Source organism: Phyllopteryx taeniolatus, chromosome 18, assembly GCF_024500385.1.
Source record: "Phyllopteryx taeniolatus isolate TA_2022b chromosome 18, UOR_Ptae_1.2, whole genome shotgun sequence".
NCBI lineage: Eukaryota > Metazoa > Chordata > Actinopteri > Syngnathiformes > Syngnathidae > Phyllopteryx > Phyllopteryx taeniolatus.
Window position 1 is genome coordinate 14,887,314 of NC_084519.1, and position 14,046 is coordinate 14,901,359.

A 14,046-nucleotide genomic window follows, 5' to 3' on the forward strand; every position below is an offset into this window, starting at 1 on the left:
GGTGGGGGGGTTTTTCTTTCGGTCATATCAACTTAATGTCACTTTAGCTTGAGTAACTGAGCAGCCAGGACGGACACTTCTTCATCAGAAAAAGCACTCGCAAAAAAAAATACTAAATTTGGAACATGCAAATGGTACTTTTGCTGATGTGTTTTGTGTGTTTTTTTCCCGCCCTCGCAGGTGATCTTACCGGATCTGGCGGTGCTGCGCCTCGCCGTCTACGACGACAACAACAAGCTGATCGGCCAGCGCATCCTGCCGCTGGACGGCCTGCAGGCCGGCTACCGTCACATCTCGCTGCGGAACGAGGGCAACAAGCCCCTCTCGCTGCCCACCATCTTCTGCCAGATCATCCTCAAAACCTACGTGCCCGACGGCTTCGGAGGTGAGCGAAACAAACGTACACCGATACTCCACAACGGTTCTGGGTATATTTCATGCCACTCGGTTTATTATAAGCCTTCGGGGCAACTTTGTTTACATTTTCTTTTAACTTCCTTTGTCTGAGCCTCCAGTTGGTTTCCCAGCAATGATGGCGCAAGTCAATGTACTGCCGCAAAAGCTTTCAACATGCAAATGAGAAGACATTTGCAGCTGTCATTAAATGAAGCCAAAGGGTTTAAACCGGGAAAATTACTGCACTCATTAGCGCCTCCTACTGCTGGGGGCTGGGGGGGGGGCTCTGACACTACAATCATTTTGATTTTGATTGTTTAGTGATTGCTTTTCTATTTATACTTGTGACAAGCCCTGGATGAGTTTCCATCTGTGCTTGCATTGGCTTTTTTTTAATACCTGGACTGCCAGCCAATCGCAGAGTCAAATAAAATATAGCAATTGCCAATTTTTATATAATAGAGTTTCTTCTAAATTTGATCTGTATCACACGTTGTATTGAACTTAATTGGGAAAGTCTCGTTAAACATCCTTTGAGTACATAAAATCAAAATTCAAAGGGGAAAATGAATTTGGATTTTAAAATATTTTGAAAAAAATACCACTACCAAATGAATTAACAATTTTCTGAATTTAATCAAATTGGATTAAAATATCTACAAATAAAATAGTCTTATTTTGACCCTATTAATTTTATTTACATTTATTTATATAAAATTGATATTGATCAAAAATTGTTTGTAAAATAATACTCATCATTGAATTAAATATTTTTTTCAAGATTTCTATGAAATATATAAAATCTTTTAAATATGTTGTTAAAAAAATCAATCGTCCAAATATAATAAAATACATACAGTATAGATAAAAAAAAAAAATATATACATATTAGTAATATTAGTACCAATAGTTAATGTTTTGTAATAACAATCTTTATTTACATTAAATACCTTTTTCAATTTATTTCGGTCCTTTGCTATTTTATGTATTTTCCTCATGATTCAAGTTGGCAAAAAGTGGGGGAAAAAAAGTTATGAGCTGTTATGATAAATGTTTAAGCCCACAGAGGTGTGAGCGTTTCTGGAACAAAGCGCGCTTTAATGAACAAGCGGATGTGTTGCAGCTATTGTCGACGCTCTGTCCGACCCCAAGAAGTTTCTGACCATCGCCGAGAAGCGAGCTGACCAGATGAAAGCCCTCGGCATTGACACGGTACCCTCGCACGCGCATAGAAACTACACACCGCGCAGCTATGGTAAATATTGACGATTGTGTGCGCGTCCCGTCTCAGAACGACATCGCCGACGTCCCGAGCGGAAGCTCCAAGAACGACAAGAAGGGAAAGGGCAAAGGCGACACCGTGAAGGCCAGCGTGACGCCGCAGAGCAGCTCGGACGTCGCTCAGACCTCCAACGCCTCCCAGAACAACACGGCGGAGACCAAGAGAGGTACACATACATTATACACGCAGACATTATTCATAAAATACACACACACGTCATCTCAGTACATGTTGTCCTGCACTGTCGCAGATAACGCACTGGTTCCTAATGTCAGCATTGACGACTTAAAGCAAATGAAGGTGCGTACATTATAAGAGTCTTATGTGTTAAAAAAATAAAATCTGAATCAGAGAAGTAATGTTTTTTTTCTCCCACTGCAGACGTACATTAAACTCATAAAAAAGCAGCAAAAGGAACTGAGCGCGTTAAAGAAGAAGCAGTCGAAGGTGAGTGACACAGTGCTCCAAAACTTTCTCCTTAGATTGCTTTTGAAAGTGTTTTTTCCTCTTTTTTTTCCTTTTCTTTGACAGGATCAAAACGTGATGCAGAAAATGCACGGCACGCAGGTGGACAAGATGGTGTCGGCGCACGACAAGGAGAAGAGCACACTGGAGAAACTTCTGGAGAAGGCCATCAAGAAACGAGGGTAAAACAGCAACTACAGTAATATCCGCTTTTGGCACGCTGCGTTCGTCTCAATGTAATCAAATTAATACCATAATATAACATAAAACAAAATGCAAATATATTGAAACGTAAACAATGTTTTCTTCTGGATTATATTAAATTATATTTTGATTAAAATTGTATTTATTTAAGCGACAGTCATCAAAACTCAATAAAATATGTGTATTAAACATTTATTTTGAAAAAAAAAAGGTTTTTGTTGTTTTAGTCTTAACTATTAACTGTATTTAAAGGTATTTTGTTGATTTTATCCACATTTTCCTCTGGAACCAAGACAGCAAAAATTAAAGCTTTGGAAGAGCTCTACAATCTGAGTAGAAGGCGACCAAAATATTAGGAACAGCTCTTACTGTGATGCAGTTTGAGAATAAATAAAAAAAACATTTCTCTGTGTCAATCAAAAGTTATGATTGTCATATTAATGAATTGACCATTGAGTGTGTTTCCTGTATGTTGTCCATCAGGGAAAACAACTGCCAAGAGCTGAAGAAGGAAACCGAAGTCAAAATCCAAACGCTGCTCACTGATCACAAAAACAAGGTGCAACATTCGCTGCTGTATTTTGTATTTATTTTGTATTTATTTGAATGTTTTATTTTTGCGCTGTTGCGTGTCTCGCCGTGCGTGGCAGGTGAAGGACATGACGGCGCAGCACACCAAGGAACGGTCGGAGCTGATCGGCGGCCACGGAAGCAACGAGCAGGAGATGAAGGACGCGCACGTCACGCAGCAGTGCGAGCACCTCAAGAAGCTGCTGAGCAGCGTTCAGGAGCAGCAGACCGGACATCTCAAACTCATACACGAGCGGTTAGACATGCTTTCAAACTCGCTCGTTTGCGCGTGTACGACCACTTGCGTGGTGCGCAACACAGAATACTGGAAAATGGGTGGAATCGGGTTCTTCGCGGTCGAAAAGTTAGCGTGACTATATGGCTACAGCAACTCATGGCGATTACTGCCTTTGCGTAAGAAGCATCAAGCTCGTTGTTGTCGTCACGCAGGCAGAGCAAAGAGATGCGAGCCAACCAGGCCAAGATGTCCATGGAGAACAGCAAAGCCATCAGCCAGGACAAGAGCATCAAAAACAAGGCGGAGAGGGAAAGGTGCGACACACACACACACACACACACACAAACGCTCACTGATGACACACAGTGTGTCCACACGTGATGGCGTGTCAGATGTCGTCACGCGTGTCGGTCCTTCAGGACCTTCTCAGGGTCCGCGTTCAAGGACATACCGGGACTGTATGAAACCACCTTCAAAGTAAATTTCAGTCCACGTGCCGTCCATTTTAAGTGAGCTGACGCCATTTTTGTTTGTGACGTGCAGGAGAGTGCGAGAGCTGAACAGCAGCAACACAAAGAAGTTCCTGGATGAGAGGAAGAGAGTGCGTACACAAACAACAAACACACACACACGCACCTCTGCTATTATTGCAGGGAAGACTGAATTTGCGTGCGCGTGTGTGTGTGTGTGTGTGTGTGTGTGTTAGTTGGCCATGAAGCACCAGAAGGAACTGGAGCAGCTGGAGAAGAACCAGAGGGAGCAGGTGGAGAAACTGGACAAGTTCAATGAGCAGGTACAAGTCATATCTTTATTCCAAAATTAATAAATACAGTCATACGCCATTTCGTTAGGTACACCCAATGGCATCAAATTCATATATGACTCCTGTACAAAAATATTAAGGCTGACTGATTGTGTCATTCATCTCCATCCATTTATGTGTGTATACATGGATGACATGTACTGTATGTATGTGTACACGTATGTTCATTTTTTTGGGGTTGTTTTTAATATAATTTGCTTCTCCTGGCACAGCTTTTGGCATCACACCATGCAAACAAACAAAAAGGTAGGCACCTGCACGGTTTCCCCACCATAATGCCTTTATTTTATTATTATTTGTTTTGCTTTCATCGTTCATATATTTATAAATGCCCTCAATGTTGACTTTAAAGGACCTCTAGCCACCTATAGTTCTCTTTATGTACTTTTTGCTGAAGAAAATGAAACTGGTAGTCATTTTCAATAATGTCAATCCTTTTTGGAGCAATCGGTAATCAACTGAAGACAGCTAGGACAGTTAGTTAGTTAGTTAGTTAGTTAGGACGTTGCTGGGGAACGCCCGCTTTACTTCGCCAAAATCAAAACGCTGCCATGTCTTGGTGTGACGTCAGCGACGAAAATGGAGACCAAATTTATATATGAAGTGGCAATATTTACTCATATTTTATATGTCATTGCTGTCAGGCAGAATCCCCCACCACCTCCAAAATGACAACTTTTCAGTTTCAGTTAATAAAATAAAATTTAAAAAAAGACAAGTTCAAGGTCACATTAACAGTGAGAAAAAAATTGGAAGTGACTTATCTTGGTCTTATTTTTTTTATATCGCAAAAACCTGGCATCTGAACAGGGGTGTGTAGACTTTTTCTATCCACTTCCTTTTCCGTCTGTGTTTATTAACGGCGTGTTTTCGTGTGCGTTTAAAGGCAAAGGACATGCAGCAGACGGCCATGTTGGAGGAGGAGATGGAGCGCAGACCTGCCACAGTGGTGTGAGCGTCTGACGCACGCGCGCACACACACACACACACGCGCGCGCCAAAAGCTCAGCCCACCACGCGAACACACTGTAGCCCCCCCCCCCCCCCCCCCCGCCCCACACACACACACACACAATACCATTTCGCTTTGAAACTGTGCACATAAACACTTTGTTTGTACGTGACATGATTGGAATGTAGCACTGTTTGTACAATCACACTTGATTTCTAACTCAAAGCTGTTTTTTTAATCATATTTTGTTAAAGTAGCACTGCTATAAAAAAAAAAAAAAGCCCACAGTAGTGAGGTTACATTACAATAAAAGCTCATCACGGTGTTTGTTTGCCGAAATGGTGGCCGCTTTTTCACCATAAATGACCCTCCAAAAACGCTGTAAACACAATTCAATTTGTTCAGATTTCCTCATTAAGCGCTTCCATACATTTGTGTTTCGCTAATGAATCATTGAGTGATGACTATTTTTGTATCCAACCGTATGGAGGCATAAGGCAAAAATAATTCATTATTAATATGATTTCACTGCTGAAAAAAGCAGTTGTGTTGCCTCAAATATTATATTGCAAAAGGATACCTGAAAGTTTACTTTTTTACACGTGTTATTCGTTCTCACTCTTAAAATCTTGACTAAAATGTGTTTGAGTGTGTAAAACAGGGGTGGGCAAAGTCCCTTCTATAATAGCATTTGCATTATTAAAAATCCTGTAATATTTGTTGCATTCCTTTCAGCTGTTTTCTTTTCCTCAAAATTTGTTAATTGAATGTATTTATTCATTTTTATTTATTTTTGTTCATTCATCACATACAAAATATTTTTAAATTAAAGAATTACTTGATTAATTTTAATATTTATAAATAATAAAACAATAGGCTGAATTATTATTTTATTGCCATAGGAACTATTTTTCTATCCACATTTGAACTTTTCTTTACTTTTATTTTTTACCTCATCTATTCGTGACCAAGCCCAGTGGTTGTCAAACGTTTTACACCAAGTACCACCTCAAAACAATACCACCGTAATTACATTAGATTAGTAACGTAGTAGGCCTAAGTGTTCATCAGGTTTTACCTGTAAAACAGGTGTCAAAAGTATATTTCATATTATTGTAAGCCACTTTAACATTATGCAGTTTGTTTATCAGCACTACACTAAAATATCGGGGGACTGTACTTAAATAATTGTTCGTTTCAAATTTATTGCACGTGAAAGTTAAATAGAAACTGTGCCAAAATATTTTTTGGGAACAAAGCATTCTTAAAGAGTAAATGCAAATACATTGAACTTCATAGTTAAATATAACTAAACCTGTATTTCTTTTTTCTCGCGTGCCACTAGAGGGCGCCCACATACCACTTCACTGACCTAGCCCATCTCTCTGTTTTGTTATCAAATGTGGGCCCAGAGGACAAAGGTTTGCCCACCCCTGATGTCAAATAATACACAATAGCAGTAATGACGCCATTCAAATTAAGTTGACGTTAAAAAAAATAAACTACAAAAATGGCCACCAAAAACGCTGCCATGCGTGCGGCATCACCATCACCTCACCGGGTCATCGTCACGTCGCGTTTCTTTTTCTATTTTCTTTTTTTTTTTTTCCCGTCTAATTTGTTCGAGACCTCCGCCGAGGTACAATGAATGAGAGAAAAAAAAGTGCTTTTATTCTTTGGCTTTGCAAACGTGCCACTCGCCGGTGTCTGTTAGGATTCTGTTAACTTATTTGAGCGAGTGTCAATGCCAAATTCAAGGGTTATTTATATGGAGATCTCTATATACATACATATAAATAAATGAACATATATATATTATATATATTAGATATGATGTGTAGTTGAATTGTTTATTTGTTAGAGGCTTTTAGCTTCCTTTTTTGCACTTATGTTGTCTTTTGAGTTGGTCCAGAAGCAAAAGTTATTTTTGCAAATGTTTTTCCTTTTTTTTTTTTCTTCTTCAAACTGTAGCTCTCAAATCAAACCATACTGTGTGCGTGCGTGCGTGTTCTTTCTTTTCTTTATTTGTATTTCTATTGTACTGTTGAACTTATAGCGACGATGACAGCTCCTTTAATACTGTTTTATAGTATGTGTACCAATAAATGACAGTGGAACATGGGACCTCAAAAATCTGATTGGATGTTTTTTTTCTTTTGCCATATTTTCACGTGTCATAAGCACAAGCAATCTGCAATTCTTCACTTTAAAAAAAAAAAAAATTAATAATAATAATTCGTCCGTCCATTTCTCGCTGCCAGTTCTTGATAAGCAAATTAACTTTTTGGTGTTTTACATTTGAACTTTGGTAAAAAGATTTGCCGGAGTCTTACTGTTTTCAATGTGAGTCCGTTTAACTTCATGCGATGCCTGTGTGTGCTCGTTGTCGTCTACTCTCGTGGAAAAAGTGTGGCAAAAAAAAAAAGCCACAAAAACTCATATACACACTCACAAAAAAAAAAAGGAGAGAGATTTAGTCCATCCAGAATCACAAGGAGGTGCAAAGCGGAGTGGAAAATATAAAGCAGGGGATATTCCAAGGAGACCATTTTTGCGGCAAAAATATATTTTTGCTTTTTTTGGGTGTCTTTCTTTAAAAGTTGCAAGAGCAAAGAAAAAAAAGCAATAGCGTCATAAATTAAAATAATACAAGTTTGAAAAAATATGACAAAAATAGTTAAAATTTGGATTTCCAAGGGGAGCATAAACATCAACCACAAAACAACCGACAACGCCAGTATGACTGCATCCACTTGCTCCAAAAAAGGGGGAGGCTTTTTTTTAAGCTGCAAAAATATATATTTAAAAAAAAAACACACAAAGTTGTGAAATGTCAAGAAAAACTTTTTTTTTAATTAAAGTTTTAAAATTAAAATGCTTTTGTTTTCCTTCCCAGAAAAGTGGGTCTATTTGGTGCTTTTTGAAAAAAATACAAATACAAATGTAAGTAATCAAATGTAAAAATAAGAGTAATGAGTAATACAAGTTTTAAAAAATGTAATACATTGTAATATAATAATAACATTATAATACATAAAATATTTCCGACTTGGACCTCCAAGGGGACCATAAACATCAGTGGCAAGTACTACTTTAGTATCCACTCGGTCCTCCCCAAAAAAGTAAAAGTCTTTTTCTTCCAAATTTGCATTTAAATGTAAAAAATTGTTTTTTTACTGTAAATATATAAAAGAAGGAAAGTTTCAAAAATATGTATTTTTAAAAAAGTGGGTCTTTTGTTGGTTTTCAAAACCTGCACAAAAAAGTATGTAAAAAATATACCAAAAATAAAATAGAAAATGAATGAAAATAATAATAAAAGTTCATTCAGAATAAACTCCAAGCGATGTTGAGTTGTACTCTCAGCGTGTGTCGACTGAGAAGAAGTGAGCGGGTTCTGTGAGGTTCTGCAGTGTTCACCAAGGGGGAGGGGTCGCGCCACTCTGCACCCCCCACCTCATCCGCCACCTGACACTCTTTCAACCCCCTCGAAAACAAATCACTTGATCATAATCCACTTTCAATAACAATTTCGAGACTACTTTAACCAGAAAGGGCATGCCAGACTTCCTTTGAAAAATCTCCTTTTTGTGCTCTACTACCCTGCAACTCCCCGTGAGTACCGCGGAAAAGCTCCGGCGCACTTTTGTGCGGACGCAGGGGTGGAGGCGGGGGCTCCGGCTGCCTCAGGTCGGGGGTGGGCGGCAGAGGATGGGGGGGGGGGGGGGGTCTCCCGTCACGCCTCACTCGCAGCGCAACCTGCAGCCAGCCAGAGTGCGGAGGAGCCACTGCGGGGATCCGGCCGGAGTGACGCGCGCACCCGATGAGTTAAGGGAGCGCCACCACGCATCATCGCAACCAGTTTGGGAGAATCTGGTTTTAGTGTAACCTGGACTGGATCAAGTGGTTGCATTTGTGAGGATTTGAGTAGCGCCATCCCTCCCTCCTTTCTCTCTCTCTCTCTCTCTCTCTCTCTCTGACACACACACTCCCATCATTTCTCCCGCCTCTTCCTCTTCTTCTTGGTCTCTGTCCCGCTCAGCTCAGGTGCTCCCACTCGCTCCGGGTTCGCTTCTCCGGCGGTTTGGAGGAGGGGGGAACTGCTGGAAGATGGGACGAGCAGGCTTCAGCACCAAGGAGAGCGGCCAGTTTCTTCTCCTGGGTCAGTGTGTCTTTTCAGTCTGTTTGTGTGTGTGTGCGTGTAGCTGTAGTGACTCCACACTGCAGTGTATATTGTATGTGTTTCTTCAGCAAAAAATAGTGAATTTTATCAAGCAGATTTTCCATCAAGGCTTGATATTTTAGGATCAAGAGACAACAAAACAAAATATATATATATATAAAAAATTCTGTGTATTTGAAAATATGATGAGCATTTGTGTGTTAAATGATTTCCATACACTTCCGCCGAGGTTTGACTATTTTTAAACTGACCGTCATTTAATCTCGGGGAGCCGTAAGCAGCCCAAGTGCCGAAGATTTCTTACCTCAGTGTTTTTTTTTAAATGCTGACTGTGCCGTATTTGGGGGAGTACTGATTCTGTGCGTGTGCGCGTGTGTATGGAGCTGTCGTGACTCCACACTGCAGTGTGGACGTGTGTGTTATTTCTATTACATGTAAAAAAAAAAAAAAATCTGTTTCTTTGTGTCATGATGAATTTATTTTCAATTAGATCAAATTTAATCTCCACGAGCCACTTTGTTCTTTTATGCTGAATGTTTTTTTTTTTTTTGGGAGGGAGTACTGATCCAGTTCTTGTGTAGATGTGTGTAGGTGTGTGTGTGTGTATAGCGTGTGTGGGTGGGTGTAGTTATCGCCTCAACACCGCAATGTGTGTCTTTCACAAAAAGCCTCCTTTTAACGCGGCATCAGAACAAACAAAATGTATGAAAAATTATTGTAATATTAAATCCAATTAGCATTTGTCACGTCAATGTTTTATGATACTTCCTTTGAGGCTTTAATCTTTTTATTGAATTTAATATAATTTTGGACGAGCTACTAAATGTCCCACGAGCCGTAAATTCCTCACTTCGCTTTTTTTTTTTTTTTTTTTTTTTTTTTTTTTAAATTTAATGCTGACTGTGCATTTTTTTTTGGGAACAACTGATGGTGTTCCTGTGCAGGTGCGTCTCTGCTACTGCTGCTGCTGTCGGTGTCGGTGGGCGAGCAGGAAGGCGAAAACCTGTCGGGCCTGTCGGACAATCCCGACCGAGCCATCTTCGCCGTGCGGGAGAACGAGACCACGTGTCTCATGGTGGAGTTCGCCGTCAAACTGGTGGTGCCCTACGACGTACTGGCGCTCAACCGGATCGACGTAAGGAGGCCACGCCCCTACATTGTCATCCCACCCCAAAAAGTCCATAGTTGATTTCCAGCTTGTGGGAAGTGTGTCCTTACTTGTGGTTAATGATGAATACCCTTTTTAAATAGATACATCAATAAATAGATTAATTAATTAAAGAAATTTTAATAAATGAATAAAATAAAACAATAAAATCATATAGCAAAACAAATAATAAATGCAAATGTTAAGAATTAAACAAATTCAAAAATAATTTTTTAAATAAAAATATAAAAGTGAATACCTAAACAAAATCCAAATACTAGTGCTTTTGCACGATGTGACTCTATTTCGCTGACTGTTTAATTTGCTCTTACTATAAATGTAAAGTGAGTGATTATTATTTGTAATCATCATTAAAGCCAAGCATGTGGCCCAAATGATGTGATCATGAAATGTGAAAAAATATATATTTTTATTCTCAGGTGGGAAGGTGCACTCGTGCGGAAAAGGCCCATTTTTGTTTTCGTTTCAAATAAAATGCTGATCACGTGTTTTTCTCTTTGCTAAATAATACATTTAAATTGTTTTTTAAGTGTTGTTTTCTTTTCAAATATGATAATAATAATTTGGTTTGTTGTATTTTTCTCCAAATATAAGGAATATCATTCATTTATTAACAATAATTATTTTTTGTAATATAATTTAAAAAGATTTGTATCATGTTTTTAAAAGTTTTGATAATGAAGTGTCCCTTTTGTAGAATGCTGACGACCGCATAAAAGATCTAGTTTAATGCTTAAAAACGATTTCCCCCCCAAAATATTTTTGTAAGCACAACTGATTGAAATGATCCTCTTCTTTCACCGTGTGCGCGTTGTCGTGCAGCTGATCACCGAGCAGGCGTCGTTCACGCTGCCTCGCGGCGCTCAGATCGACGGCAAGTGTGGCAGCACCGAGTCCGAGATCCACATCAGCTGGAAGAAGAACGCATACGTGCTGCGCATCTTCTTCTCCAAGGTGCGACGGCGACGCCAACATGCTATTAATGTTCATTTTTTTTAGTTGTTTTTTTTTTTTTTTCTAGAGGGGTGGTGCATTTTTATTTTGTATTATTTCTGCTGAAAAAGACCATTACGATAAAATATTTTTGTTCATATTTTGTCTAATGTGATTAATCCAGTTTTGCGTGTATTATTTGTAAAGTGTTTCCTGCATTTTTGAGTTATGTATTTTTGGGGTTTGTTGTTTTGCTAAATAAGTAGTACATTTATTTTTAAATCCCAATATGATTTCAAAACTGTATTCATGAAAAATATTTATGTACATATTTTTTCTATTGTGTCTAGTAGTTTATTGTGTGTGTGTGTGCATTGCAGGAGCTGCGTGCCAAAGGTGCGGAAGTGTGGAAAATCAGCAAGGTTCAGTTCGTGTACGACACATCAGAAAGTTCTCACTTCATCAACGCCTACAACCGTGAGTCGGCTTTTTTCTTTTTTTTTGTAATTGTACCACGACTCAGCAGTCTTACACCCACTCGCAATGACATCATCCACATTTGTAAACTTTCACTATTGACTACTAAAGTGGTACCCGGACTTACAAATGGAATTTGTTCTCTTGTGTCCAATGACTTTTTCGCATTGAAATGCTGTTAATCCATTCCAACTGATTTAAAAGTGTCTGGCAGTGAATGAGTTAATTAAGTTAACTCGCATTTTGGCTCAGAAAATAAACCGAGTGACTCGTAACTGAAACCACTCGCAAGTTGAAGGGTTTGTAAGTCAAGGTAGCCCATAATTAGCGACGAGGAGTGACGGTATTGTCGCGTTCCCCGTCAGCGGGCAAGCACACGGCGAGCACCCACCACCTGTCGGCGTTGGTGACGCCGGCCGGCCGTTCGTTCGTGTGCACCGCCCAGCAGACGCTGACCCTCATCAGCAGCGACCACCAGAAGGGCGTGACCGTCCACATGTACGACATCCAGATTCAACCCTTCGACATGACCGCCGACTTTGTCTTCAGCGAGCGTGAGTACCTGTTTTGCTAGCGCAGCGCTTCACGTAGCTGGGCTGTGGGATCCAGATCCAACTCTTAACGTCTGACAGAACCTCAGACGTTTTAAGCAAGTAAGGTCTGGTGGACTTGGGTAGCTGACTTTTTCTGTGGTTAAAATGGCATGTATTAGCAAAAGTAAGATTTGGATTCACCCCAACCTAAAAACTGAAACTAACCCGTACCCTCCGCACCTCAATCCTCATTCCAACACAAACATAAGTCCTAATTTAAAAAAAAATGTGTAGTGTTGGCGCTTGCCATCTTAGTGGAGGCTTTGTCGCTGGATGTTTTGGCCCTCACAATACCAGAACATTTTAATAACCCTGTGAAGTGAATTTGGAGAGATTTTTTTTTCAAGTTCATTTTGAAAATAATTGCTGAAAACATGCAACGACTGAGAACTGTGTAGCACTGAATTGTGGCGATTCATGAAACAGTTTCACACCATTTCAGCTTTCCTCATTTTTTGCGGGGTGTGGCTAAAACGACACCATATGACAGACTTCAGAGTCCGGCATGAGTCCGCCACTTGAGTGCCTTCCTTCACAGAGGCACAATTCCATCATGCAGTTACCGAACTAGCTATTCCTGCTATCCTCCTATCTTCGCTGTGGATAGTCTGCTGGCGTGGGCACTTTAGAGTGCCTCGTTGACAGGTGTGAGTGTGTGCATGTCACAAAAAAAAAAACCATTCCCACGTGACAGGACTACACGCACCTCGTCGTTGCGGTGTGGAAAAGCCCCGCGACGACCTGGTGCAATATATTCCAGCCACCGCAGGCTCATTTTGTTTATTATTATTCTTTTAATGATTCGAATTTGGCAGGGTTGTTAACAACACTCGTCACCGTGGTGTCTCCAATTATTTTCAATTAACAGAGACTTAACCACAACTTTGTGTCATTTCCAGCCTGAAATGTATCTCTGGATCATTTGGAGCTCATGTTACCAGAAAATATTAACGCAATTTTGTTCCATTTCTTTTTTGTTTTCTCGTCGCGGTCAGCGTACAAGTGCATCACGGACCAGCGCGAGCGCCTGGAGGAGACTCTGCCGCTCATCCTGGGCTTCATCCTGGCGCTCGTCATCGTCATCATGCTGACCGTCTACCACTTCCACCTCAAGCTGAGCGCCAGCCACACGCCGCCGCAGCTACCGCACGACCGCTCCCTGTACAAAAACATGTAGAGGACTTCCTCCTGCACTTGGAGCGTCTCCGGCCTTGCATGGATGTTCGCACAAAACGCTGCGCATCTGGAAAGCCGTTTCAGCGTTTATTCCATAACCTTGACATTCACTTTAAGGTCCGTTCACCAGTACGCTCTTTGTCCTCATTAGTAAGACAATTGAACGCACTATGTTACGGCTTTCCGTAGCGCTTGTCTCTTTAAGTGACATCATCTTCCTCCTGTGTTGGGAATCGCTCCCTAGCAGCTGTAGAGTGCACTAAAATAGTCAGTTTGCCATTTCGTACAGCCATTCAATGCATCGGGAGCATCACTATATCGGACATTTTCTCTAGTTACTCTATAGGGCACAATATAGTGGAAAGGGAGCGATTCCGAACCAGTTCAACATTTGTCGTCGTTTCTTCGCTGCTAAAAGTCGTCTTGTCGTCATTTCTTGTTGCTTTTGGAGCGTGTGTGTGTGTGTGTGTGTGTGTGTGTGAAACAAACGCAAAAGGACACAAGCCTGGTCAAATGTGTAAAATGTTATTTTCCTGAAAAACTATGCATAAAAACCTCTGCTGAAAACACTTCTGGTTGTCTTTCG

The 14,046-nt window shown here is 40.3% G+C and overlaps 2 protein-coding genes across 4 annotated transcripts in view; both read left to right on the forward strand.

Moving 5' to 3' along the window:
• LOC133468257 (1-phosphatidylinositol 4,5-bisphosphate phosphodiesterase beta-4-like) overlaps positions 1-7,068 on the forward strand; it is a 50,277-nt gene extending 43,209 nt beyond the window's left edge. For 2 of the 3 annotated variants that reach the window (XM_061753937.1, XM_061753939.1), the window contains 13 exons: positions 181-385; positions 1,520-1,608; positions 1,688-1,844; positions 1,929-1,978; positions 2,060-2,125; positions 2,210-2,325; positions 2,831-2,906; positions 2,998-3,173; positions 3,368-3,469; positions 3,699-3,756; positions 3,862-3,948; positions 4,191-4,224; positions 4,865-7,068. In XM_061753937.1, coding sequence (XP_061609921.1) covers positions 181-385; positions 1,520-1,608; positions 1,688-1,844; positions 1,929-1,978; positions 2,060-2,125; positions 2,210-2,325; positions 2,831-2,906; positions 2,998-3,173; positions 3,368-3,469; positions 3,699-3,756; positions 3,862-3,948; positions 4,191-4,224; positions 4,865-4,941 — 1,293 coding nt within the window. In that variant the 3' untranslated portion in view covers positions 4,942-7,068. The remainder of the gene's footprint in view (positions 1-180; positions 386-1,519; positions 1,609-1,687; positions 1,845-1,928; positions 1,979-2,059; positions 2,126-2,209; positions 2,326-2,830; positions 2,907-2,997; positions 3,174-3,367; positions 3,470-3,698; positions 3,757-3,861; positions 3,949-4,190; positions 4,225-4,864) is intronic. The other variant, XM_061753938.1, reaches the window with a different exon arrangement.
• A 1,572-nt stretch (positions 7,069-8,640) lies between these two features.
• lamp5 (lysosomal associated membrane protein family member 5) lies at positions 8,641-14,029 on the forward strand. Its single transcript, XM_061753953.1, has 7 exons — positions 8,641-8,845; positions 8,973-9,092; positions 10,058-10,248; positions 11,104-11,235; positions 11,595-11,691; positions 12,057-12,245; positions 13,280-14,029. Exons 2-7 carry the CDS (start codon positions 9,041-9,043, stop codon positions 13,459-13,461), a joined length of 843 nt encoding a protein of 280 aa, XP_061609937.1. The 5' UTR covers positions 8,641-8,845; positions 8,973-9,040; the 3' UTR covers positions 13,462-14,029.
• The last annotated feature ends 17 nt before the right edge of the window (positions 14,030-14,046 follow it).